The sequence below is a fragment of the Cariama cristata genome, unplaced genomic scaffold (assembly GCF_000690535.1).
Source record: "Cariama cristata isolate BGI_N322 unplaced genomic scaffold, ASM69053v1 scaffold28418, whole genome shotgun sequence".
Lineage (NCBI taxonomy): Eukaryota > Metazoa > Chordata > Aves > Cariamiformes > Cariamidae > Cariama > Cariama cristata.
The window spans coordinates 6255-33644 of record NW_009631149.1 but is presented as its reverse complement, the minus strand read 5'-3'; the positions used below and the strand labels follow the sequence as shown (position 1 = coordinate 33644).

General features: G+C 36.3%; 1 protein-coding gene across 1 annotated transcript; it reads left to right on the top strand.

Annotated features, from left to right (window-relative positions):
* Positions 1–821: 821 nt before the first annotated feature.
* LOC104154627 (3-hydroxymethyl-3-methylglutaryl-CoA lyase, cytoplasmic-like) lies at positions 822–27390 on the top strand (the record flags this gene model as incomplete). The annotated part of the gene is made up of 6 exons (XM_009705853.1): positions 822–899; positions 1691–1798; positions 6651–6746; positions 8529–8677; positions 21947–22010; positions 27202–27390. Coding segments are annotated over 6 exons (684 nt in total), but the record flags the coding sequence as incomplete, so codon positions are not given.

Below are 27390 nucleotides of genomic sequence, written 5' to 3'. Positions count from 1 at the left end.
TTGGCGATCATTCTAAGCAACTGCTCTGAACTGTTTCAGGACTTAAAGGCCCAGGTTACGTTAACTGCCATGCTTGTCAACTTGATTCAATAACAGAGCAGCTAAATAATAAAAAAGGAAGTTCAATTTCCTTCACCTGCTTTTCTGCTCTTGTTTCTCATTCCTTCCCCTCCAACTCCCCGTGCTCTCCTTAGCCCTTTGACCTTACTGCTGCCTTCCTTCGCTCCTGTGACCGTCAGCCTCCTGCCTTTCCAGAGCTGCTCTTGCACTTGGATAATTATTCTTCTTGTCTATCAGGGGCCTTCCTTGTTCTCCTTTAAACCCTTCTTTAAAACCTTCATCTTCAAGCAAAGGGATCTTTCATTAATAATCTCTTCAACATTTATTGACTGTTCTGTTCTTTTCAGATTTATAGCCTAGTCTTGCAAACGTTTACAGAGAAGTAACTGTTCAGTTAAATTGAGAACATTCAGTTAGAAGTTTGGAGGACTGGCATGTTTGTTGGGATACTTTTTGAAATGGGAATATTTCTCACTCTGTAAAACACAATGTTCATTTATGGTTTTATGTACATTTTTATACTAAACATTTGTGGCCTCAGAAAAGCAGTGGAGCATGCATGCGGATAACTTCTGCTTTTAACTTTTATTCCCTAACTCAAGGTGTGGAACGTGTTGCACAGATTTTTAAAGGCCATGAGCAAACTTGATGTTGACAATATGGCTTTATACCCAAAATCATATGAGAGGACAAGTACAAGCTGTACCTTTGATCTCAGTAACCTTCATTGTTTTGTGTTTCAGTATTGATTTTTATTTCAGGAATCTCAAGCATGTGAACTGCCTAAGTACATAAAGATTGTAGAAGTTGGGCCAAGGGATGGATTACAAAATGAAAAGGTAATTTTTATCTTTTTTTTTTTGTTTTTGGTGTGTTTTGACATGGATATCAGTGTTATTTTCATTGTGTAAAACAGGTACATCCTGCTAATCATGTTCCTTCCATTCTGTACTATAAATATATTTATTTCTTTTTATATTAATAACTGTTTTGTATATTAGAATAAAAGTATGTTACTATTTAGCCAGATGTTAAATCACATAATTTCTTTCTATACTTGGTTAACTAGCCTTTCTGTTACTCAACTCCCATTTCTTTTTCTGGAATTTGTCCTGGCAGTCAATAACATTCTGTCATGACGTAATTGGTAAATGCCATGAAACGCTGGCTATCTTCATAATATGTGTTTCTGCTATAACTGCTACCATAGTAGGAATAGTACAATAGGTTTTGTCATGCTTTTTTTTATGGGAAAATAGAAATTACTCTTTTGGTAATATTATTTGCCTGAAGGGTGGTAGGGAAGCATGGAAGAAGATGAAAAGAGACTATGTAAAATAGGATACATGTATCAAAACAGTCATCTGTTTCCACAGACCAGGAGGGTAAGCTTACATGTATTATTGTTACTGATATCAAAGATGTTGATAGGATTAACAGAATGGAATTAGTAGTATTAGTACTGATATCAAAGTACTGTACAAAGTATTAGTACTGATACCAAAGATGTTAGTAGTATTAGCAGACTGGAACTAAAAAAAAAGTATTGATTATGTACTGAGAACATTTCATTTACAAAAGTTTCTTACCACGTGAAATACTTTACTATAGAATGTCTCCATGTCCATAGGTGATAGTCCCAACTGATATCAAAATTGAGTTAATCAACCGGCTTTCCAAAACAGGCCTGCCTGCAATAGAAGTGACCAGTTTTGTTTCATCCAAATGGGTGCCTCAGGTATGTAAAATCATCACCATTCAGAACTATTTCAATTTAAATGCCATTCCATGTAGTGGAGTTTTCCAGTAGTATAGCCTGTATAATTATACAATAAAATGGAACAGAAATAATGTTGCTTATCTGTGAAATCAGATGCTGTGGTCAGACACCATTTATGCAGTTTTCAAGTTTTATGCTTTTATTTAGGTCAGCTGAAGTTGGGCTAATTATGAAAAAGTAGTCAAAATTTAAGAAAAGCTAGTAAGCTGGGCAGAAAGCTAGTTAAATCCCTAACTCATCAGCAGCAAGAGCGAGAAGGGAAACTGGAAGCCAAGCATGATAATAAGGGGAGCAGAGGTTGTAGGCTTGTTGACCAAAGTGTAGTCCAACAGTCCGTGAGAGCAGAGCAAGTATGGTGAGGGTAACCAGGGCAGCCAAGAGTACACATACTCAGGTGAGGCTGCAGTAATGCAGCAGGTCCCAGGTTAAGCCGAAAAGTTAAATCTGGGAGACATAGTCAGGATCAATCAGGACGGTACATGGCCAAACACGGGCTTGGCTGCTGCTGTGCAGCTGCACTGTTTCTCAGGCAGGGAGGATGCATGAGAGTGTCTCAGCTGAAAAGTTGCTGTAAAGCAATTTTTGCTGTGAAGTTGAGTGAAAAGGGAGGGTAGGCCACGTTAAGACTTTGTAACAGAGCTGTTCGGGGGAGCCTTTGCTGATCTGCTTTCCAGCTTTTGTTGATGAGCTCCAAGGCTGATCAAGGGTTCTCAAGTTGCTGTCTTGTTATCAATGAGCTGACCTTGAGTGCAGGCAGCTAAGCTCTTAGGAAGGGAGCACTCCAGGCCCTGGTCAACAGAAATGCGAGGAGTACAATTTGCCATGATTACTGCATAGGGTGTGAGAAATCTTAAATGTTGTCATTGCTCTCCAAACATAAATAATTTATCAGGTGATTCCCAATTTGCCTCTTGCAGCACAAGGGTAGGAGTTTGTATGTGTGTGTACGTGCAAGAGACAGCTTTAAATGGGGAGTGAGAGAAGTAGTCACAGAATGCTGGATGGGGATAAGAGGTTTGGGGATGAGGGATCAGCACCATGAGTAAAGAGCAACTGAGATATAGGATGCTGAGTGTAGACATAAAGATTTGAAAATATGAAGCAGTCGGGATGCAGAGTACTGAGTTTGAGTATGCAGACAAACAGCAGTGGGGCTGATCTCTGGGGAACAGTCATGGTGGACGGGACTTCTTGTGGAAACAACGCCAATTCAGAGTCTGAGAATCAGGGCAGGAAAACCCAGATGTACAGGGCTTGTGCAAACTGAGTAAACTTCTCAGGAGTGCTCCCTAGCACCAAACCAGTGGAGTAGGCTCTCCAGGCCTAAGGGTTGTGTGGACTGTCATGGAAACTTGACTCTTACCTGAAGCCAAACACTATTTTTTAAGTTTTGCTGCACTTGGTACACTTCTATGTATCTGTCCACCATGCAGTCCTCCTTTTCCAAACACTAACATAAACACACACACACATACAAACACACATGTGCTTACATGTTTAAGGATTCTAGTTAAGGAGAGATGTTGCAGATTCTATCCTTGATTTTCAGTTTGCTCACAAAGAGGCAGTGAATTTTTGCAATTAATAATACAGAGAAATTTCTTTACAATCAGTGTTAAATATACTGTGGAGTGGAGGCAAAGGAAGTACTTATGCATTTTATTTTGCGCTTTATTTGCATAAACATTCAGTTGTAACTAAAGAATTGGGATGGTGACATATCATTAATATAAGTTAATGTTGTTCCTACCTCTTTGCTACTCTTCTGAGAACTAATAGTCATCGATGTAAAAAAGAAAGGTAGCCTGCCTTTTTTTCTTTTTCTCTAATTGAAATTTAATTTTCCCCATTTGGAAGTGTGTTTGGAAGATCTAAATTTAGGACTTTCAGATAAGTAGTAGTAGTTAGGTACATTAGTCATTTTGCAGATCTAGCACTCTGTCAGCAGCCATACTGAATTTTGATGAATCGTAATAATTTGTTCATTATTTTTCCAAAATTAATTTTTACATTTGGTACAATTCAGCAGAAATCTTAGCCTTTCTGAAGTCAGCAGCAAAACTACATTGGTATTATGAGTGCAAGGTTTTTGTTTGAGATTTAACACTGCAAATTCAGGCTTAGTCCTGAGGTATACTACGTAGCTCCTGTTTGTGCAAACTTAATTGTTCCCTGCAAGTAAGGAAATAAGTCAATATTTGTCTATATAATTTAAACTCATTTTCAAGAAATTACACACTTGTTTGCACAGAAGCATTTGGGTACTTGTATGTTTAGTAAGGACCACATGAGTTATTTATAAAGTAAAACATGAAATCAATTCATTTAAGAAAATACTTCAGTTTTTAACATTGTTTGTTGCACATCTGTCAAAATGCATATGAAGTTTGTCCATTTTAAACTGAGAATACATCTTAGTCCTGGACTGTATTTCCAGGCTTTCCTCTGAGAAAAACGTAGTATGATCATACTTACTCATGAGTTAGCGGAGCAAACTGTACAGCACTCTGAAGGACACCTTTGATTTATTTCAGTGTTCTTGGGATCACCGAGGAAGGGTCTAAAGGAAGGATAATAGGAAGGGGGAAGAGAACCGTGACAATGCATAATTTCTTTGGCAGTTAACTTTGGCAGTTACAGCAACAGAGAATAATGTAGGTTTTTAAACATTAGAAGGAAAAGTCTAAAGCAAAGGTGGATTTCTTCCTTTCTTGTTTAATTATTTCCTTTTCCTGTGAGCCGTTAGGAGTACCAAATTTAGCACAGGTTTGTCAGCTTTGGAAAAAGTGAACAATCCCTTCTTATCTTAAATTCATGTCTGAGTACTTTATTTTAATGGCTTAATTTGTGTTTTTTATTTAAAAGAAAAGATTGTGTTGCTTTGGTAGGGAATGCAGTCTTTTGTCTTCTCTTTGCTCTTTTCTTTTTTCTTTTCATAGGCCATGGGAATAGAATTCACGCTTATGTTTAGATCACTCATTCACTTAATTCTTTTTTTAGTGTTTTAAAGGTCTTTTATGTTTTCCCATCCACTGTTTTTTTTGGCAGAGATTTTTTTACCAAAAAAAAAGCTAAAAGAAAAAGTTCCACAGTAGCGAGCTGCCATATAAAACAGGATCCCACACCTATAACCTAAATGGCCAAAAATTATAAATACCTACCATTAGAAAGCTTATTTTTAAAGAAATTTGGAAAAGAAATATTTTATTACAATTTAAAATCTTAACATGCAATGTGTTTTAAAATGGGATTTCACTTACAGGAAAAATAGTAATGAGACAAATGTAATCCATATAATATTAGTTGGATCTGGCAGCTTTACACTGGTTGAAAAAGTGTCAGTTTGGTTTTCTAGTATATTTTGAGTCAGGCTATAATTTTTATATGTGGAATTAGTTCCAGCATTTACTATTTAATTAATCATTTGGTTTCAAACATTCTTCCTTGCCCTGAGAAATGTAGATACTATTCCATTTTGGCAGTGTTAGGTTTACAGCTGGACTTGATGATCTTAAAGATCTTTTCCAATCTAAATGATTCTATTTTTCTATATTAAATTAAGGAATGAAAAATTGTTCTTAAAAAACCTGATTTTTTTTGGTGAGGTTATCAGATATGTTAGGTGGATTTAGTTTATGTAGAAGCAATTACAAAATGTTGGTTTGTGCCATCACTTGTTTCCTGATGAGAAATGAGTTGTGTCTGGCTATAAGACAGTTTTCATACCATATATCCACTTCCTTATGGATACATGTTGCGCTTACATTTGAGGAGGCATACCTGCATTTTTCTGATATTTTTAATTTGTTCATTTTTGTAGTAGGAAACCAGTGACAGGAAGATTCCAGATTGCCAATAATATTGTCACTTAATAATCTGGTATAATTTAATATCATATATTTAGAATTGTGGTACTGCAAAGCTATCAATAAATTATCTGTTGAAAATAAGGAGTAACAAAAACTTTGTAGTTAATACATCTTTTCATACGGTACTCCTGAAATGAGTTTTCATCAGCATGGAAAGAATCAGAAATCCAATTTAATATTGTTTGCTTGGAAGATTTGTTTCTCTAAGAGCTGATTTAAAAAGCATTTAAAATACACTATTAATTTTTTAAAAAAGGCAGAGTTTCTTTTGTGAGGGAAGTCTAAGGAAAACATGCTTGAATAAAGTAATGGTCTTTGACGTTTGCTATAATAAAGAAGTATTTTCTTGTTTTGAAAGAAAATTCTAAGTATGTTAAAATGTTACACTACGCAGAGAACTGTGTTTTGCTATATTTTTAAAGATAGACTTGTGATTAGTCTTTTCAAATATGCTGATTACAGTGTTGAGTAATTCAGGTTCACTTATGCCTAAGGTTATGAAGTCGCATTTATCAGAGTGCTGCAGTTTTGGAGATTTGGATGGTTTTAAAATGTCAGTTATTCTGTTAATTCCACTTATTGAGTCCACTGAAGTAAGTTTAAAGTTGCAATAACAGTTGATGACTAGCATGATCACAAGTCTATCAATTTATGCTGCAAATTATATTTTTACAGATACACACAAAAAGAAAAACCCTAGAAAACTTAGCCCCAATTCTATATTCATATAGAACTGGCAAGTTTGCAACTCAAATACTCAAAAGTTAAGAAATCCAAAAAAAGGGCGCTTGTGCAACATCAGTTGAACCCCTTTGTTGTTACACTTTTTGTATGAACAGTATACCTAATGAAGGCAAAACCACAGTCTAAACCAATTTCTGCTTAGCTATATAAAATCAGAAAATAGCTGCTGATCAATACAAATTATTTATATATTTTAGATGGCAGATCACAAAGAAGTAATGAGGGGCATTGAGCAGCATCCTGGAGTCCAATATTCTGTTCTCACACCTAATCTTCAAGGTTTTCATTCTGCTGTAAGTGCCTTCATAGAAGATGTCCACAATTACCTCTTTCATGTTTCAGACACTTGTGGTTCAGTACCATATAGTAGCTATTTAATGTCATATAACCTGTCTTGTTAGAACTAAGTGATAGTTTTTTTTAATTAAAAACTCTTAGTTTTCATTGTGAAAAATAAGCAAATTCACCGAGTGATGTTAAGCTCTATATGTTCGTATTTTAATGAAAGTATTGATCAAACAGTCTTTGCAAGTTCCTGTAAATGATGCTTGTGTATAAAGACAGTTCCTTCTCCTTCTTTGACTTGTTGGCCTTAGAAAAGTTTCTGAAGAGTCTCTTCTTATTGGAAAGTAGTGAAGAAGAATGAGGAAAGAGTCATTTAGATGAAAATGCTTTATAGGAATGTATTAGATTTCTTAAGTTCTGCATTTCAATTTGGTAGAGTTTGAAAGTTTAAATTGTTTCAGTTCATAAAACATAAATGTTCAAAATTATAGACTTGAAGTGTTTGGAATTGTGAAAATGGAGCAGTTCAGTCTTCTTAAAACATACACATTGATAGTCAAACCTTTACACTTTTTTGTTTTCTGAAAATTTTTCATGCTTCTATGCTTTTGATATAGGACAAGCCATATTTGGAAAGCATACTGCTTGATGGACATTTGCAGTGTAGTCTACCGTTCAGTTTCTATACTGCATATGAAATCTCTGTTAAAACAGAATCCTGTACATAGGCAAGTTAACTATCAATAGTCAGATTTATAGTGCCACAACTTTGTCTGCAAAGGTAGCTTGTATGAGTTGAATTAAATATGCTATATCTCTATAATGTATTTAGTGATTTAACGAAAGGAAAACAATGCAAAAGTAGTTGTAGGTGGTCGCTGAATTCTTTCTTCCTGCTATTTTTTTTTCTTCTCTCTGTGTTTGAAAGGATATTTGTTCCTGTAAATGCTGCTGAAACTTGGACATTATCCTGCAAAAACAGAGAGGAAACAGAAAAGCTCCATTCTTTTTCATAGAATGACAGTATTAGCCTCACTGGAGAGTGAGAATTAATTAAGTAGCTATTCTCCTAAGCTTAAATGTTTTCTTCTGTCATTCTAGTTTGCCTCATGTTAGTTGATTTACTGAGTCCTGAGGTGCTGAGTACAAACTCAGGCTAATTGCCCCCTCAGTGAAGTCACCACATTTACACATTTTCTAGACTGGTATTTGCTCTGAGACTTTTTCTCAGCAGACTCTCACATACACATTTTCCATATTATCCATATCAACTATGACACCAAGACGAATGGAGCCGTTGATCCTAGAGTTGACTCTAACAAGGAAATCCCTGTCAGTTATTGTTGCTCCTCTAGGCACATGCAGGCACAGAGCTTTCCTAAGCATGAGAATGACTTCCTGGCATTCATGAGGAACGGGCTTTGTACGGAGGATGGGTATTTCAGAGTTGTTATACGATCTTTTCCTTTTCTGAAAAATGAATATAAGTATCAGTCATTGTTATTTTCATAGTTGGTTCATGTGATTTCCTACAGCTTAATACCTTTATCATTTATCACTTTAAAAATATGTTTACCTAATTACTAAGAAGAGGAAGGAAATATGCCATGGTGAATGAACTCAAAATTTGATTCAATCTGTTTGTATGCAATAGATTTTAAAAAAAAAAGATACAAGACTTTTATTTTAGATATGGATAATACACTTATAATGTACTTTAAAATTCTAGAATGTCAGAGAGAATTAAATGCTTAATCTAATCTTTTAATATATCGAAATGTATTTTTCAGATTGCAGCAGGGGCTACAGAAGTCTCAGTATTTGGTGCAGCATCTGAATCTTTTAGCAAAATGAATATTAATTGTTCAATTGAAGAAAGCATAGAAAAATTTGAAGAAGTTGCTAAATCTGCAAGAAATATGAATATTCCAGTGCGTGGGTAAATATAAAGATTCTTAAGCAATACAAAGTTATTGGGGTCGCTGTTACAGGGGGTCTTTTTGTACCAGTAGAAAGGTATACTACCCAATTTTTACTTTTTAGATGAATTGAAATAATAGTCTTTATTGTGATTTTTTTTTTTTTTGAAGATTGAATATATTTAGTAATTTGCTCTGTGTTGTGTAACTCCTAATGGTGACTAGTTTTCTCTGGAAATTAAAAAAAACCCAAACAACTGTGTGTATAAACAACACACCTATTTTATTATACAAATTTATTTTTATCATCAGAGGTGACAGAATAAAATTTATTTTGTGCTGCTGAGAACTCATAACACTGCTGCCTGCACCTTAAAAAATACCCTGCATACTTTTATTTTATTATACTATTGATAATATATCACTTCGTACACTGTCGAATCAAGGTATAAAAGTGATAGAATAAATTTACTCTGAAGAAAAAAAATATTCTTGATATAAGTTATTCTGAAAACTCCAGGTGTTGAAGTGTTTTGAATCTCTAGTGCATGAAGCTCTGAAATTGTCCAGTATTTATCTTTCTCTAGATTACGTTCTTTTAAAGTTGAAATGATCCTGAATGATACTTGCCCTTGAACAGTCTTTCATTTCCATTTTCTTTTGCATTACACAGAGCTACTCATCTAAGATTATTTGTGAAGGTCCTTGTGAATGCAAAAAGGCTTACATAGGTGCAAGGAGAAACTCAACAGTGAGATTCCTTGAGGATTACTAGTAATGCATACTACATCAAGCTCAAAAAATACCTGGACTTGAAAATAGATAGAGACTAAGAGACCTCAGAGATTAAGTGCTTGAAAGCGTGTCTAGGAATAAACACCGGGATCTCTCTTTCCTCCAGAAATAGTGATGAGGTAATGCTACTGCTCACTTTTTGCACAATACTGTGGTAGTTTGAGCATTTGCCTTGAGAAAGAGAGATCTGACTTCTAGTTAAACCTCAGCCTCAGAGGATCACAGAATAACAGTATGGTTTAGGTTGAGAGGGACCTTCTGGAGATCATCTTGTCCAACCCAAGGATTTTAACACACTTCCAACCAAGGATAGCTCATAAATGCTTGGATCCTTTTTCCCTAGCGTGGTTATATGTTTCAGATGGAAAATCACTGAATAGAGAAGTAAGGACTTTCATTGTATTAAGAAACAAGAACTTGTACCAGAGTTTAAGTACTCCACCTAGCTGCTAATCTGTCAGATAGAGTCAGGGTTTGCCTTCTGGAGCAACTTCTCTTATAAGAGGTCTGTTGTTTAAAAGGTCTCTGCCACCACTGTTTGCCACATTTTTCTGAAACTAAATTCTGACCTGAGAGTATAACTAGCAGTTTGAGTTCTCCAGGAGGATTAAGCTCAGGGATGCCTGAATTTTAGGTCCCAAATAGACGTGGATAAGGGAATAGGAGTCAATTCAGAAAAGACAGCATATGCATAGCAACAAACCTTAGGCACTGGTGAACATTTTTACACTAAACTTTTGTTTTCTGGTTTTCTCAGATGTCTAGGCATGTCAGGCAATATTTTCTGTTTCATATTCCTGTATCTCACTAACAAAATTCAACCAAATGGCACAACAGAGGCAACCAACCGTCAAGGGAATCCTCAAAACGTATGCATTGTATATGTTTGTGGAGAGCTATGGGTGTCAACAAATGGACTTTGCAACTGGTCCAGAAGATGTAAACTGCAGGTGATGAAGAAGCCCCTGTGACATACTCTAGATTGATGTTGGAGGTTAAAATGGTAACTTATCTTCTGTGCGCTAGTTTTCACATGTTTAAGAAAGTGGCAACCTGCTGCTTTTTTTTCCCACCGATTATATATCTATGGCATTTGTAATACGCCAGTAGCAGTTATTCTGGCACTGATACCTGATGTGATAGAAATGACTGTTCCCATGACAGGATTCTACAATATTCCCATATGTTTATTGTCTACTATCTGATGAACTGTGTGGCAGGCTTTTTTCCTGCACATAGCACAAAAAAATGAGAAAGCAGGAAGGCATGTACAGAGAGGAAGAAGTAGGAGGTGGAAAATGGTCAAACACAAGCAGAGCACAAAAAAAAATAAAATATTATAATAATTAAGAATAGAAGGAAGGAAAACAAAGCAAGGAGATACAAAGAGAGGAATATCAAGAACCAGGTAATGAAGCAAACAGAAAAAACAGCAGTACAGAGATGAAGAGAAATGAGGTAATTGAACTCAGAGAAAATACAATCGGATTATGTTTTAAAAGTGCTCACTTTGGGCATCCAGTACAATGATCTGTGATTTAATTTCAGTATACAAACCTAGGCTAACTTCACACAGTGCATGCAGGACAATTTTATTGAGTCTGTCGTGCCAGGTGCAGTATGTTACAGAATGCTTTAGCAGTGGACTCCTTAATATTAGATATGCAACAAAGTGAACAGATTCTAAGTCGTGAATGAAAATGATGTAAGTTCATTCCAGCTATAGCTTTCTTCCTTAGTCTTATAGGTCTAAGAAAAGTGAATCATTCAGAAGTAGGAAGCCATTGACAGATTCATTCAATTTGTGGGATTATAACCAAGTAAAGAATCCAGGTAGAGAGGATAAGTATAGTCAAGAGAAACTACATTTATGTTTATGTTACAGCTATCTTCATCACAGCGTATTAGTGTGGGAACTAATTTATCCAGTGAAAATTAGAGGTTGAGGCATCAGGAGATAAGATGCTGGACTAACGTTACCCTTCAACAAATAAAATATTTTAGGAGAAGGCTGTCTGTTGTTTGTCCTGGGGGATCTAATATAACTCAAGTTATATTAGTACCTATTATAAAATACCTAATCTGCTAAAAATCTGCTAAGAAACTAAATTGCAGAATATGGAACTTACTTCATAACGAACCTAACTGAGGTTATAATTCTGAGTGTCTAAAACATCCATTGAATATAGATTTTAGTACATGAAAGTACTGAAAAGAAAGTTTTGAGCTTGCTAAAAAGTTAACAGTTAGAAGAGATCTGGTTAACACAATCCGTTTGGGCTTTGGGTGCACTTTTAAAAAATCTCTCCTGGGGAGATTTTGAGGAGGCAAAATAATAATTAATGAGAAATAAAATGTTGCTATGGATCAGAGTCTAGACAAGTATGTTTTCAAGAGAATAATTACCAAGTATTGTGATACATTGAGTCTTGTTGCTGCATGTGCATACTCATTCAGATGCACTGCTTGTGGGTTGCAGTTGCAAGAATCTGTAAGCATTGAGATGGAATGATTGCTCAGAAATAATACCAAAAAAAGGATTGTTTAGTGTCCATCTGCCTCAGCACTTTCTATTAAGCTCTACTGTACTATCTTTTGTTGAGTAGAATTCTGAAGACCAGAAAAATAATAGCAGGAACATGAACATAGAAATGCAGAATTCAGAAGGACTTTTTTAAATGGTAGATCTCTTAGCAGTTGAACAAAGCTCTAGAATGTGGACTTAAAACTTTTAATTAGTTAAAAAATGAAAAAATACCCATAAAGAAGAAGCATCAGTTTTGAATGCCAAGTCCAGGAAGTAAATCAATCTGTTTACAACATTCAGCTGCTTGTGAGGGGAAAGATTATGGAAGCAAGCCCTCATTTCCAGTGTAATTCTGGAAGACTAAATCATAATTTTCTCTGATACTAATGTCCAACAATAGTAGTAGTAGAATTCCCTGTAGCAGACCGGGGATTCATTAGGACTTGAGTGGAAGCAGTTCATTAGTTCCCAAATATTGCAGTACATTTAGAAGACTTGTGGAGTTTTGCATCGTATTTAATGATACAGGGCTTCTCTTCCTTGATCAAAAAAGGTGTGGAAAAGATAATCAGAAAGTAAAATTTAAACAGAGATTTCATAGAAATATTCAGTGCAATCAAGGTGACTTTTTCCTGGAGATAAAACAATAAAAAAAGAATTAGCTATCAAAGCCTGCAATTTATGATCCCATATTTAGCTGCTACTAAATAAGCTGCTTTTAGTAACAGATAAAATAAATGGCATTTTTGTATCCCAATTCCATGCAAAATTCTCTAAATGCTGACAGTCCAGGTTTTGTGGCATGTTGTTCTTTATGCCATGTTCTTTATATCCTGATCTGTAAGTATCATGTGGACAAGCCAAGCAGGGGCAGAAACTGACAGTTTCAGAAATTGAAATTTGGGAGTTTCTGTTGAATGACCTCAAACCCAGCATTTTGGAAATAAAAGGACGAGATGTTACATAATTCATCAATTGACATTCAATATTTAGAATTGGTGCTCGTGGTTTGACTGGTTGTTACTTAATTTCAAGGAGAAGATTAGTTTCAGGCTTTATTTCGTTGTATGGCTTCTATTTACTGAAAATAATTATAAGTTGTTTACAGCTATTGTTGTAACATGAGGTAAATCTGAGCATGACCACACAACAAGTCTGAACTTGTCATCCTAAATTTGCTTGTAGTTACTAGAGGGAAACAGGCTGCCTTTGGGCTATGATTTATCGTATGTGCTTTTTAAAGTACCTGCCTTAGGATAAGATGAACCACTCTTCGGATGACTGATCCTTTTGGCTGCAAAGGAGCTTGGGTCCTATCCTATGTTAGTCGTCCTATAGATGGCCTATCTAAGGCATAGACTGTAGATTATTTTCTTTGATATCAGAAGTTAGAACAGATGAATCCCATCCTACCTGTGCATAGACTAAGGATTAGCACCTTGTAATTTATGTAAATTACAATAGATATAAGAAAAGTATTAATAGGCTTTGTGCTGCAAGGTAACACAAAATGAAACTGTGGTGGACAAAAATTTGTACTCTATGCACTGAGAATCAACGTTTTGTTTTTAATCACCCATGGCTACTTTTAAAGAACCATGGCCAAAACCCGCAGCCTTTGCTCATGCAAGCTTCCAAGACTACACATTTTGGCTTCTAATATAAATTTTGTAGGCTAAATATTTTGCTTGAACTACTTAGGTAATAAAAATATTAATATGCATACATTGTATTTATATTAATTTCAATACAGAGATTGTTTCCTTTCTAAAGCACTATTATTGTTTAAAGTGTTATTTATTTGCAGGAAATGGATAATTTAGTGCCTTGCCCTAACTCCTTATTTGTGCAGTTGAAAAATACTTCCAAAAATAATTTTAAGGGGTTCAAATTTTATTTCCTATTTTTACTGGCAGTTTAGAATTTCTGTAGTGAGCATAAATCATTGGCAATCCTTGAATCTTATGAAAAATGCACTCAAACAGTTGAAATTAAACTTTAAACTTTTGCATGTCTTACTGTTGCTACAGCTGCACTAACATTGACTCGATCATCATCCAGAAAATTTATGTTGTCAGCTGTCACATTTAAAATCTGTAGCACAGTACACAGTTTTCTAAATGTTTACTAAATTAGTTCAAATGTTTATGAAGAATTGAAATCTTGCACATGGTCTTTGACTATTTATTAGCATCATAAAGGGGTTTTTATTTTTATTTTTTTTGTACATACTTAAACACTTTGCAATAACAACTGGGACACATTCTGTGAAGACACTGAGCCAAATTATAAACTGTGTGGTCAGCTAATTACTACTACATATTTTGCATGTGAAATGACACAAAATATTGCTGGTTTTAATATCGCATCTTTTAATGCATAATTCAGGTACTGTTAAAAATGTCACATCTTTTTCAGTGATTAAAAGTGAAGCCTTAACAGCCAGGATTGCTGGAAAAAGTGTGGCAAATGGTAATTGCAAGTAGTCACTTGGATTGTATTTTAATTTAAACTTATTTTTAATGTATATATGAAGAAAGTGTTAAGTAAATTCTGATTAAGCTAGATTCTTCCAAGTTAATGTATTCCAAAACTTAAAAATACACAGAAATGAATTGCATTAGTACAATAGAACAGTAATGAAATAAGGACTTGCATTTCCCCCTTTTCCACAAATGGTGCTTCACTACCTACTTTGTGTCCTGTGACAGTGAAATAAAGCCAGACTATCTCCCTCTGAAACATTCAGTTCTGTATAGGACTCTCTTAGTCCTAATAAAAATTAACTGGGAATATAAGAGCTAAAAGATTGTTATTTTTTCTTCTTTACTAAAAAATACTTCTCCATGACCAGCAATTAAAAGCTGTATTTATGTCCCAGTTCTGAAAAATTTTCATGTGAATAACCCTTTTGAGGCCATTTGAACTATTTGCATGTGCAAATGTGAATGTGTATGTAAATGTTTAGAGATTCAGTGTTAGAAAAACAGATGCAAATGTTTGCTGTAAAATAACTCTAGAAGCATTTCCTTACAAAGCTGCTGCTTCATAAATTAAAGCATATGTAATCACACATTAATTCGAAACTGGTGTATGTAATTCCATTGTTTGTAGTCTGATGTCTTTTAAGAATGAGCAGTATGGTGAAGTTCACAATACGTAAAAGCATATTGAAATGTATCAATATTTGGCTTACGTCTGTGTAGAATTCAAATACTGGTTGATATACTTGAAACATAGCAATATTTTTGCTATGGCAAATAGATACCAAACAAATGATTGTATGCAATATTATTATTATTACCTTTTATATTATAATAAAGGTTACAGGTTACAACAGTATAATTCCTTGTTGTTTATAGGAAAAAATATTGTTTTGTTTTGATGCTAATATACAAGGTAAGACACAAAATAGTGGAAACATAAAGAGAAAGAATTGATTTTAGTTATCTTTATCTTGTGCTAGTGATATTTGGATTTATTTTGGAAAAAAACCCAACATGTGGAGGAACACATCAGTTTATTATAATATACTTTATAACAAGTAATTCCAGAAACTAACAATGAAGCCTGTTTTGTTTATAAAGAAACTGAAATTTCTGATTATCAAGACAATCTGATCTTTATAATTCAGTTCAATAATGCTCTTTTTTTCTTTTATTACAGTTCATCTTAAATACCTTAATTCAAGATACTTGGATGGCCTTACAGTACTGTATTATATATACCTAATTAGAAGTACCATGAGATAAACGCCAATAATTCAGTTTTGCACAAATCAATACAGTTTAAAGCTGTGTAAGTTTTACGAATATAGACAGAAACTTTGAACTCGTATTTTCTGGAATTCTGGAATACTTAGGACTGGAGTACACATGTTTTTTCACATTGCTTGAAACCCCCATTTTTAGACTACACTGTGTAGTTTAGCATAGTCAACAATTATATTGATGATAGGGTGATTTATACCATTATCACTTCTTGAGATAGTAAAACCAATTTAACACCTTTGCGCCCCTATAAGTGAGCCTATATTTGAGATTACAGGAACAACAAAATGTAGATGAACATTTAATAGGCTTGGAAGCAACACATTTTAGTACGTGAATGGTAGACAAATCTGCAGGCTTATACGGTATTAAGCCAGCTAGTCACAGGGCCCGTGAAGCTTGGGAAGCTGGAGATTACTGGGATGTGGGGACTTGGTGCATTTCTCTGTACTGGGGACAGGTTAAGAAAAGGATGTAGGAGCCATTGTACTAACTCTGTCATACTGGATGATTGCACTATGTAAGAGGAGAGATTTTGCTTAAGAATAACTTCATACTAACTGTTTGGTATACCAAAAGCAGGTATACCAACACACATGTTTTTGTGCCTGCAGATAAAAAAATATTAGTAGGCCAGGAAAGCTGTGTCTTTAAAAAAAAAAAGGAGAAAAAAAAAAAAAAGGAGAGATACCCGTGGGAAGTAAAAATGATCCCTATTTCTTCTTAAAGGGTAGTGTAAAATCAGACTGGAAATGTTAATATGAAATTGTAAGGTAACAATGCAATGTGTTTGCTAGTATGCTACTGTTTGCTCTGTGGATAATTTGATACAGTTATTAAAAGTTAAGTGGTTAAGTTGCCCTTATAGTAACAGTTTTGTTCTGTTTTTAGAGAAGAAGTTATTTTCTAGAACATAGTTCACAATTTAATGGTGTTTTGTGGGCATTCTAAAAATAACAAATATCATTACTGTAGGATTCACTTTGAATAGCATATATATTACTCACAACTGGGCACTAAATACATGGAGAGGTTGTTTCGTTTCTTTATTTTTTTTTTTTTAAATCAAATGTGAAAAAAGAATCCTGGCCTTATTTACAAATTTTGGGCTTGGCTTGGAGATTATGTTTCTGGAAGAATGTCCTTTCCCTCTTCTTTTCTTTGTATTTCCCCTCTCCTTACAGTAAAGATTGCCAGTATTTAACAAATGGCTTCCTTTGCAAAGAGACAGAATATATCAACTTTAATATTATGAATCCACCGAATGATAGGCATATACATTTTAGCACAAACATCCAATAAAAATAAATACATCTGCAGTGAACATGGTAAATTATATGCGAACTTACACTATAATAATAAACAGGAAACAGCAGCATCTGAGTCTGCAACTGGCTTCTCAGGAGGCTCTGTGCTTCCAGCTGTGGTAGCAGCTGTGGATCTGGCTCTGGAACTCTTGCTGAAACAAGCTGACAAAGGGCTGATTGCAACATGGAGTTCAGTTTCTGCTTGGATTAATTTTCCTTTTAACACGCTTTGGTTATGAAAAAACTTTGCTCATTTACCCTCTTTGTGGTTTTATATCCTGCACTTCACAGTCATTGAGCTGGTGTGGTGATTATCGCCATTCCTAGTGAACTTGATCGTGGGGACCTTAGACTGTCTATACCATTTGTGGAACATTGCAATTGGTTTTGGCTTACTGGAAGAAATTGAAAACTCTCTTCCTCTTCCTTCTCCCTCCCCATCCCCAGAGGCTTCTCAGCATTTTTGTCCAAGATATTACACAGTAAAGTTGTTGGGGTTTATTTTTTTAATTGTTTTTATATGCATAGAAAACAATTTAGGAGAAAACCAAATGATACTCACCTGCAGTGGGATCTGTAGAACAGGCAAGAGACTGGGTAAACTCTGCCAGGTGAAACAAGTAGAGAACTTCTTTTTGTCACTTTTTATTAAAGGGGAGAGTTCTGATTTCACAGAACCTGAGTGAGCAAAACAGCATTTACCAATGTGTTCCTAAAGCAGCTGTATAGATACGTTCACTTGTTGCAGGTCCTTCTTTCCACCTCTGGTTGCATGCGCTCTTTTCTTGATTGAATGCTAAAGATGTAGTTAAGCTACTAAAACCTCTGGCCTTGATTCAGCAAAGATTTAAGCACATACTTAGAATTAAACACTTCCATTGCAGAGTCTGTTTTGTGAGCTCCCAGATATTTGGTTCTGCCCTCAGACTGTGGAGAGTCTCTGGTGAACATCCTGAGACTGTATGTTATTTCATACACAAAAAGACTGAGACAGTCTTTTTCGTTACCAAGTCTTTTTTTTCTTTCAGTCCTGCCATCTTTTTAGAAAACAGCTGTATTCTCCAACTTAATTGAATCTCCATATTAAATCCCAGTTGCCTCTGTAACTCATTGCTCAAACTCTCCCCTCTTTTTCCCTCTGCTGCTTTTCTTCACATAGAATCTTGCTTTTTCTCCTAAGGAAAAATAGATACAGTATGCTCTTCCTTCTGTCACTCTCTTCTCCCTCCCCTCCTCTAATCCTTTCTCTTTCTCCCCCACTATCAGAACAGCAGGAGTTTCTTGTCTACTTTCCATCTGTACCCCTTCCACTTACCCCAGTGCCCCCATGTTCTGCTGTTCCTCTTATTTCTCCCCTCCCTTATTCTCTTTCTTAACCTCTCACTGTCGTCTGGCTCTTTTCCACTGCAATATAAGCAAGCATTTGCCTCTTAAAAATTGCACCATTGACCCTACTTGGTTCTTTATATCATATCTCATCGCCTATCTCTTCTTCATTCCTAAGCTCATTGAAGGCGCTGTTTATAATTGCTGTCTGGAGACCCTCTTCTGTGATTCCCTCCTATAACTCCTACAATTTGGCTTCTGTTCCTTGCTTGCAACTGCAACAGCTCTCACCAAACTCCCTGCTGACAAGATCTCAGAAACAATAGTCTATCCTCATTCTTCTTGATTTGTCGGTAGTGTTTGCTGCAGTTGACCAGACTCTTCTTCAGATTTGTGTGTTTTGTTGCTTTCTGTGGCTCTGTCTTGTTAATTTTCTTTTTTCTAAGCAGTTCTTCAGCACATTCTTTAAAGTTGTCTCCCATTATGGAGGGGTGTGGGTGGACGTCTTGGGGCTCTGCTTTGGCTGCATTCTCTTGTGCTTTTAGTGCCTTATGGGTTATTTCATACACAAAAAAAGAAAATTTAACAGCCAAACATATCTGTAGATAACAGATCTGCCTTCCTATTGAAACCTATTTCCTCTCACTTAAGCTTATTAATTTGGAACCACACAAAATACAGTCACAAAGCATTCCACCCAGCGCTGCCTTAAGTCTAGATGTCTTGGCAAATGCTGAGACTAGACGTGTGATTATGTTCCCTCTTTCACACTAGGCATGCATGTTTTCCCCTTTCACATGCTAGGCTCTCTGTACCCCTGCTAGCTGTACTCAGCCGTTACCTGCATCTGTTCTAGCTTGCATTACTTTTTCTACAAAGTAGTCGAATTGCATCTCTTATTTCCAGTAAGAATATAGGAAGACCTATATTGGAATTTGGAATTTAACAGAATGGAATTTATATTTTATATTTTATTGGAATTTATATTTTATATCCCCTTAAAAATGCTTATGCTGATATATGATTGGAGTGCATTTTACTCTTTTACAGCCTCATTTTAAGCATTTCACTTTCTTTGTCATTGCCACCAGCTGAGTCCCATTTCTATTGCTCTTGTTCTTTCTCCATGATATCCCAGTGTTTTTTTTTTTTGTATTGACAGTATTAAGAAATTTAATGTTATCACCACATCTCTACTTTTCATGCCCATTCATTGAATGAAAATATTAGATGAAATTCTGCCAAGCTCATCCTTGATGAACTCTACTGAAAAACAGTTCTTTCATTCTCCATAGGACTTTCTTCTCTCTGTGGTAGGAAGTTCTTTACCTGTCAAATTCTTTCAGTAATCCCTATTTTCTCCAGTTCAATACTGAATTTCAGATGCCCAGATAGATTATATCTATCATAGTTTCCTTGTTTAAAATGTCAGTCTAGTCACAATGGTGTAAGCTTGCAGAGAGTTCATAATCTCGAACAGATTTGTACATTGTAGTAGGCAGATACCTCAGGTCACCACATACTTTCATGCCCCAGCAGGCCCAGCTGAATTATGTGAGCTCAGGCCAGTTTCTACTCACTGGTCTGAACCATAGGGAGTATTCCCTTGTTCTTGAGATACATTCTGGCCTGCTTTTACTTTTGTTTCCCCTACTCTATTCCAGATGTCATTCATGCCACATTATTGCTACCAAATGCATGTCTTCTTCACCTAGCGTATGTAGCCATTAGGAACATGTAAAGATATATGTAATTAAAGGGAACATGTGCACATACGTACTCTATGTTTTGCATTTACTTTGTATTTAGTACTGTTCTTACTTCATAAGTGTTGTGGCTGATGTTGCAAAATAATTTTCAGTGGAAGTCTGTGTCTTCACTAGCTCTAAGCACTGTAGTATTATGTAAAAAGCAATCCTGTGGGTCTGAAATTTTTTGTGCTTGGTTTCATTTGAAAAAAAGTGTATGCATAAAAAAGATTAAGGAAATTATCCTGAATTGTTTTTGAGTCATGTGTCACTGAAAAGCAGGGCAGTGTTATAACTGTTAACAGTAGCTACTCTTTTTGAATCTTTAATTTGGATAGGAAAATGTAGACTTTTTAAACTTTAAACAGTGACATCTAAATTGGGGGTGGTATTTAATGAAGTCTATGGCGAAGTTTCAAAAACCTGGTTTTCATAATGACATACAGATAATTGAAATCATGTCTAGTAGGCATCTGCACTAAAATTATGAGCAGCGTGTAATGGACCCAACGACTTTTGTGGAAACAAAATTAATTTCCATTTCTTTGTTAGGGCAAATCAAGTTATTTTTAGATTCAAGGTTTGCTTCGTTCTTACTGCTACTTTTAGTGTGTCAACACCGTACCTTCATATAAAGGATGGAATATGTTCTATGCATTAAAATGTTCATGGTTTTTTGACAATTTGTTTTTGCCTGTTACTCGTCCGTATTTCACATTCTATCAATCAGTTTCTCCTTCAACTGCAACAAAACAGTACATCCTTTACCCTACGGACCTCAACTACATACAAACTAGCATCTGTTCAGTCCCGCTTGCATTATACACTGTATAATTTTACATTATATCCCTCAGTGCAGAGGGAAAGGGGATGATGGGGGATCAATGAAGGCTCTTGTTCTTCTATTAAGCAGTTGAGCAACCTCCCACTGGGACTGGGGCTCTGCTTGCCTCCGAATCTGTTGTAAATCCCTTTACAGCCATGCTTATTTTGATTTTGAATGGCTGTTTCTTGTTAGTTTAATCCTATTCCTAATCAATTTAAGATAAACAATTAGAAGTTTAATTGGAATTTCATGGCTCTTAATTGTCATTAAAAAAAGGAAATTTAAACCGAATTCTACACTAACACAGCGTTAGGACTGAACAGTGGAGGCTCCATTGTGGCTTTCAATTTTTGTGCTTTCTGGAGCTGATAGCTGTTGAGAGACACAGTCTGGCTTCTCAGTTTCTTCTTGTCCCAAGGCATACCTAAACTACAGCTTGCAATGGAGCTGTAATTCTTCTGAGGCACTGGGACAGAAATGCCAGTACAGAGATAGAGGGTGAAAGCTACCCCATTCACCACAGTTCTAAAGACTTAGGAGATGGTGGGGTTGTTCTAATTGCTTGTGTCCATGTGTTGCTTTCTATGATCCTGGTACCTAGTACAAGGAAGAAAGTGATACCTTCCTCTGAATATCTTGTGTGGGCCACACAAGGCACAACTTTAGCTGGCTCTTACAACTTCAGAAGGAAATACCAGGAAAAATTGAAGTCTCACACAGCAGCGTTAGCTTGGCTACATTGCCAGTCCTTTACAAGTTGTGATATACATTGAGCATAAATAAAGCTATAAATCTCTGTACGGTGCTTTAAAAAGAAAATTGATAAACTTGCTATTTTCATCTGATGTAACTTTAACTTTTCATTCAAATCTTTATTCTACATTGGCTTAAACATTCAAAATTATATTTAACCTTTTTTTAAATGTAACATGGATGGATACACATACTCATATAAAACAGAAGTATCTTTGTGTGTTCTTTTTATTGTAGGTATGTGTCATGTGCATTGGGATGCCCATATGAAGGAAACGTCGTACCTGCTAAAGTGGCAGAAGTAAGAGTGAACTTCTAGCTTGTCTTTTTTTAATGAATCAAAAATACATTTTAAAATGTCTATGAGTAGTGTTCTCTGCTTAATCCTAAAAAGATCTTTAATGGATAAAATTTAAGGAAAACAAACGCAAAACATAGCTAATTCTAAAACTGGGTACATAACCTCACTCAACCATGTACAGTCAAATGTGCAGAAAATAATGTATTTCGATTGTTATCAGTCGTGAGAAAAAAAATATTATGTGCCATTTCCTCCAACAAGAAAGTACGGAAATGCTTAAGGAAATAGACATCAAGCACATATGTCAGTGTACCATGTTGTACAAGATGATTTCCGGCACAGTCTCTTGCAAAGGATATCTACTTTTAAATCCATTTTATGCTGGCATAAGCATACCAGCTACAGCTGGCAAAGCCACTACTACAACATTGTGCTTCTAGCGAGTGTCATGGGATTGACACATGAACCAAAACTCATCCCCAACATGATTCCTTAACTTGCTCTACTGCTATGATGGAATAAGTTGCACCTTCCCTCCCTGCCCTGTTTTCCATTTAGGATAAAGGGGAAGGAAGAAGATGTCTTGGTCCAGGAGAGAAAAAGATGAGTGAAACACAAGTGTTAAATTTTGCAGGAAGGCAAAGAGGGCATCAAAGCTGAAATGGACAGTAGAGAAGAAAGTGGAGAGAGAATTCAAGAGGCACAAGGCAGAACATGCTGACCTTCCTCCTGGAGAAAGACTGGTCTTCTCTGTTACACTTAATCGCCTGGTTTTGGTGACCTAGCAGAATCTCCAAACCACTTTTTTTTTCTTTGTAACACTAGCAGCTAGTCAACATTTTTCTGATATATTGTGTTCTGCATGTTGGCTTTGAGGTCCTGTTCTCCTGCATCTTCTTCTTGTATACATTCCAGATGGAACTTATGATAGTACTTCTCCCGCACATACACTCACACTCTGAAAAAAAATAGCTAAATTGGAAGATATTCAGTATTTCTAAATTAATTGGTTTTAATATGAAGTGAAAGTTAGAAGTGACACAGCTTTAGTTAGAGTAGTGATGACAGATTCAACTGTGCTGTTGGTAAATTGCTTACTGCAAGATCATGTCCCCCAACAGGCTTCTTTCCATGTGTTGCTTGTTTTTTAAAACTAGCTACTCTCCTTGTGCAGAAGAGCTCCTTTTCAGTTTGCCAGTGGGAGTGCTGTTTAATGTTCCAAACCTGCAAACTTTTACTCACACAGCTATTTTATTTTCTGTCTTCTTCCTAATAAGTGTCTTCTCGCATACCTGTGCACCACTGTGTATGTGTTTAAGAATAAAAGCTACCTCATTAAAGTTATTAATTCAGGCCCTGATTCAGCGAGCAGTGATGTTTATATAAAAGCATCTGATGAGCTGTTAATGGATTTTACATAAACACATGCATTAATCCTTTGCTGAATCAGAGTTACCAAAATTACTGGCCGTCTTGCTAAACCCTTTCAGAGAGGTGCTCCTCTGGTCATTGTCTTTCTCGGGGTGGGAGCATTTTCGTAGAATCATAAAATCATTTAGGTTGGAAAGCACATTTAAGACCATCGAGTCCACCACTAAACCATGTCCCTAGGCACCACATCTACACATCTTTTAAACACCTCCAGGGATGGTGACTCCACCACTTCCCTGGGCAGCCTATTCCAGTGCTTGACAACCCTTTTGGTGAAGAAATTTTTCCTAATATCCAATCTAAACCTTTCCTGGCGCAACCTGAGGCTGTTTCCTCTTGTCCTATTGCTTCTTACTTGGGAGAAGATACCAACCCCTACCTCACTACAACCTCCTTTCAGGTCATTGTAGAGAGCGATCAGGTCTCCCCTCAGCCTCCTCTTCTCCAGGCTAAACACCCCCAGCTCCCTCAGCCGCTCCCCATCAGACTTGTGCTCCAGACCCTTCACCACCTTTGTTGCCCTTCTCTGGACACGCTCCAGCACCTCAAGGTCTTTCTTGTAGGGAAGGGCCCAAAACTGAACACAGCACTCGAGGTGCGGCCTCACCAGTGCCCAGCACAGGGGGATGATCTCTGCCCTGGTCCTGCTGGCCATACCATTCCTGATACAAGCCAGGATGCTGTTGGCCTTCTTGGCCACCTGGGCACACTGCTGGCTCATGTTCAGTTGGCTGTCGACCAACACCCCCAGATCTTTCTCTGCAGGGCAGCTTTCCAGCCACTTGTCCCCAAGCCTGTAACGTTGCCTGGGGTTGTTGTAACTCCCTTGACTGTGCATTGCAATCAGCAGCTGTGATTGAAGGGCTTAGACTGTTTCTTCTGCAGTCAATGACAGTGACCAATTCTTTTTTTTTAAGCAAAAGATTTTTTAACTGAAGCAAAAGCAATTAGAAGAGGTGAATTATTAACCAGATGACATGCATTTCTGGCATACTAGATACATCACTGTTTTACACATAGTTATCTAGTGAGTGCAGACTTCAGATGCCTTCAGACTTCTAGAATCCATCAGGTATATCCATATGGCTCTTCATTTAAAAAAATCCCAAACAATTCTCATCTCTTAAAATAAACTGCATAGTCCTTTTTTATCACTCCACTGCTTCTTGAAATGGAGTCACTGTTTAACCGTTTATCATCCTGTGGTTTCTGAATTTCAACCTTAGGCAGATAAGGCTTGAAAGTTGTTGGAAGCACTGTATAACATCCTTGAAGCCAGTTGTGTTATCCATTGTCTTCCAGTCATATACTTGGCTGTTATCTTTCTGCCTGCTTCTTTCTCTCCTTAGCTTCCTTTTAACTTAAAGCAGTGAATTCATTTAAGTATTATCCATCATACAGGCTGATAAGGCTACAGAAAAAGTACCTACTCTTGTTTGAATATTGTTGGTTTATTAAAGTTTCCCTTACAGCACAAGGACTGCAGTGTGGTTTTATGTTGTTATTTGCTTAAATAATCTGTAACTGGATTATGACCTTTTATATGCAATTTAAGAGTATAGTTTTAGATATTTTTTCCAGCAGTAGAATTGTTCACATGCCTAAGAGGTTGCAGTGTTGGGTCACCAACTCCCATTTTGATCAATGCTTGGTGTCAGAACAGTGTTCCCAAAGGGAGTAGCACACGACTCGTGTAGTAAAAGTGCTTAGTGGTGCAGAACACAACCCTGTTCAATCAACAAAGCTGCAAGCTCGTGATCACATCCTGATTAAACTAACAAAACAGTGTGTTCTCTTCTCCCTCACCCTCCTCCCAAAAATCCACATTGAAAACTTAGAAAACTAGAACTAATGGGCTGCCTCCTACTATGGTAGGATAGAAAATCCAGTATGAAAAACTCCCATTCAACTTCCAAGCATGCACATTCTTCTTCAAATTAAATATAGATCTCCTTTTAAGGGTCAATTTAAGGTTAGATCATGACAAGTCAGTGATGATGCTCAGCTTGTTAGCAGTTTCCCCCCTCTTTTCTTTCATCTTTCAGAATTTTATTTTCAGAAAGCTGACAGATCGAAGGACTAAGCATGGGAAAGAAGTGAATGCAATATGATTTCTAGTAGTTTATATAGTCTCTTTATCATCACTAAAATGCTCATCTGGAAAAACTTTGAATCATAAATCCAAAAGAACATGAGAAAAAAATGCAGTCTGCTTCCTTCACCCTGTTTTTAAACAAAAACTGAGGTTTGGGGATTAACTAGAGGTAATCCACCACTAACTGCAGATGATCCTTTTTTTTTCTTACAACAGTAGTGCAGCTAAAGCACCTGCCACGTGTTGATAATATAAAAATATACAGTGAGATATAATCCCTTTTTGCAATCTGGTGAATGTCCCTTTCTTAAAACATATATTGAATTTATGTTGATACAAACCAGGAGCTCTTTGACTTTAAAGCACAAAGACTTTTACTACATTTGCAATAGTCGTAGCACTTCCAAGCTTTAAGGAACACGATTCAGACTACTTGAAGTTCTTTTTCAGCTGTTCTTTGAATTAAGTGAACAGCAATATTAATCCAGCACTTCCGAGACTGCTGGTGCAGCACTTTGTCAGCTTCCTCAGACATATTCACAGCAATCCCACTGATGAAGTCCTGGAATTGCTTTAACAGCAGAGTACAGTGCAACTGAAGATGTCTTGGAAAAGGGTCGTATTTTCTCATTTCTAAACAGTTAATTGCCAGACTGGGATTCCGTTCCAGTGGAGTGGCCTTTCAGGATCGCTGATACACAGTGGGGAATCCTAAAGGGGACAAACATACTTAGCAACTAAAACTAAGGTGAAACCCTTTCCAAATAAATTCAACAAAACTAAGAGGTAAAAATCCAACGTTCAATTTGTAAAGCAATGTTTTTGGTGCTAACATGATTTTGTGCTTCCAAGTGTATGTGTCTCTCCATACAAACATTATGGAGCCAGACCTCAAATCTCTTACTCATACAAAGAACTCTTCAAAAATTTAATTTCAGAAACATTTAGGGCTCTACTTACATAAGTAAGAACTATTTGTACATGGATTTTTTTGGTATTAAGAAAACTTTTAAAACTAAAAGACTAGAATGCTAATTAAGTTACAGTTTTGCTTTGTTAGCATTTTAATGTTTGATTTAATGAAAAGCAAGCAACATTAATATTAATTATAACATGTTAAAACTTCAGTTTTCATTGATGTTTTCAGGGCCAAGAGAAAGCAAAATCAGGCTTGCTTCTTCTTAATTATTTATTGTCTTAGTTCAGCCATATGCTTGGCTCCGTGTAACAAGCAAACAAAAGGGCAGGTCTTTACCCTGTAGAACTTGTAAGCTGAAAAATACACAGAGAAAACCAAACAGCTGGGAAATCCCCAGAGAGAGGAAAATGTTGGGAAAGGGCTTGACAGCAACTTAATTCATAGTGTAAAATTTTGCTTATTTGGATTCTGTGGGAGAGTCAAAAAGCAAGTTTTTGATGAATTTGGCTTGGTTGGTTATTCCATGTACAGAAGCAGAACTATAAATTTAAAATAAGATGATCTATGGGATGTTCTTATTGGTTCACAATTTTCAAGAATGAATAGAGGGTTTCTGATATATAGGTCCACCTTGGTGGGTCAAAACTTGAAACCTGTACAGAAGTATGTGCTTTTTAATGTATATTCTTGACCCTATTTTATATTCTTTCATCTTGACCTCTTTGCGTTTCTCTGTTTCTAATCAGGTATCTAAGCGACTGTACAGTATGGGTTGTTACGAAATCTCTCTGGGGGATACAATTGGTGTGGGGACTCCTGGAAGTATGAAAAGAATGTTGGAAGCTGTTATGAAAGAAATTCCTCTGAGTGTCCTTGCTGTTCACTGTCACGACACGTATGGCCAGGCGTTAGCCAATATCCTCACAGCCATACAG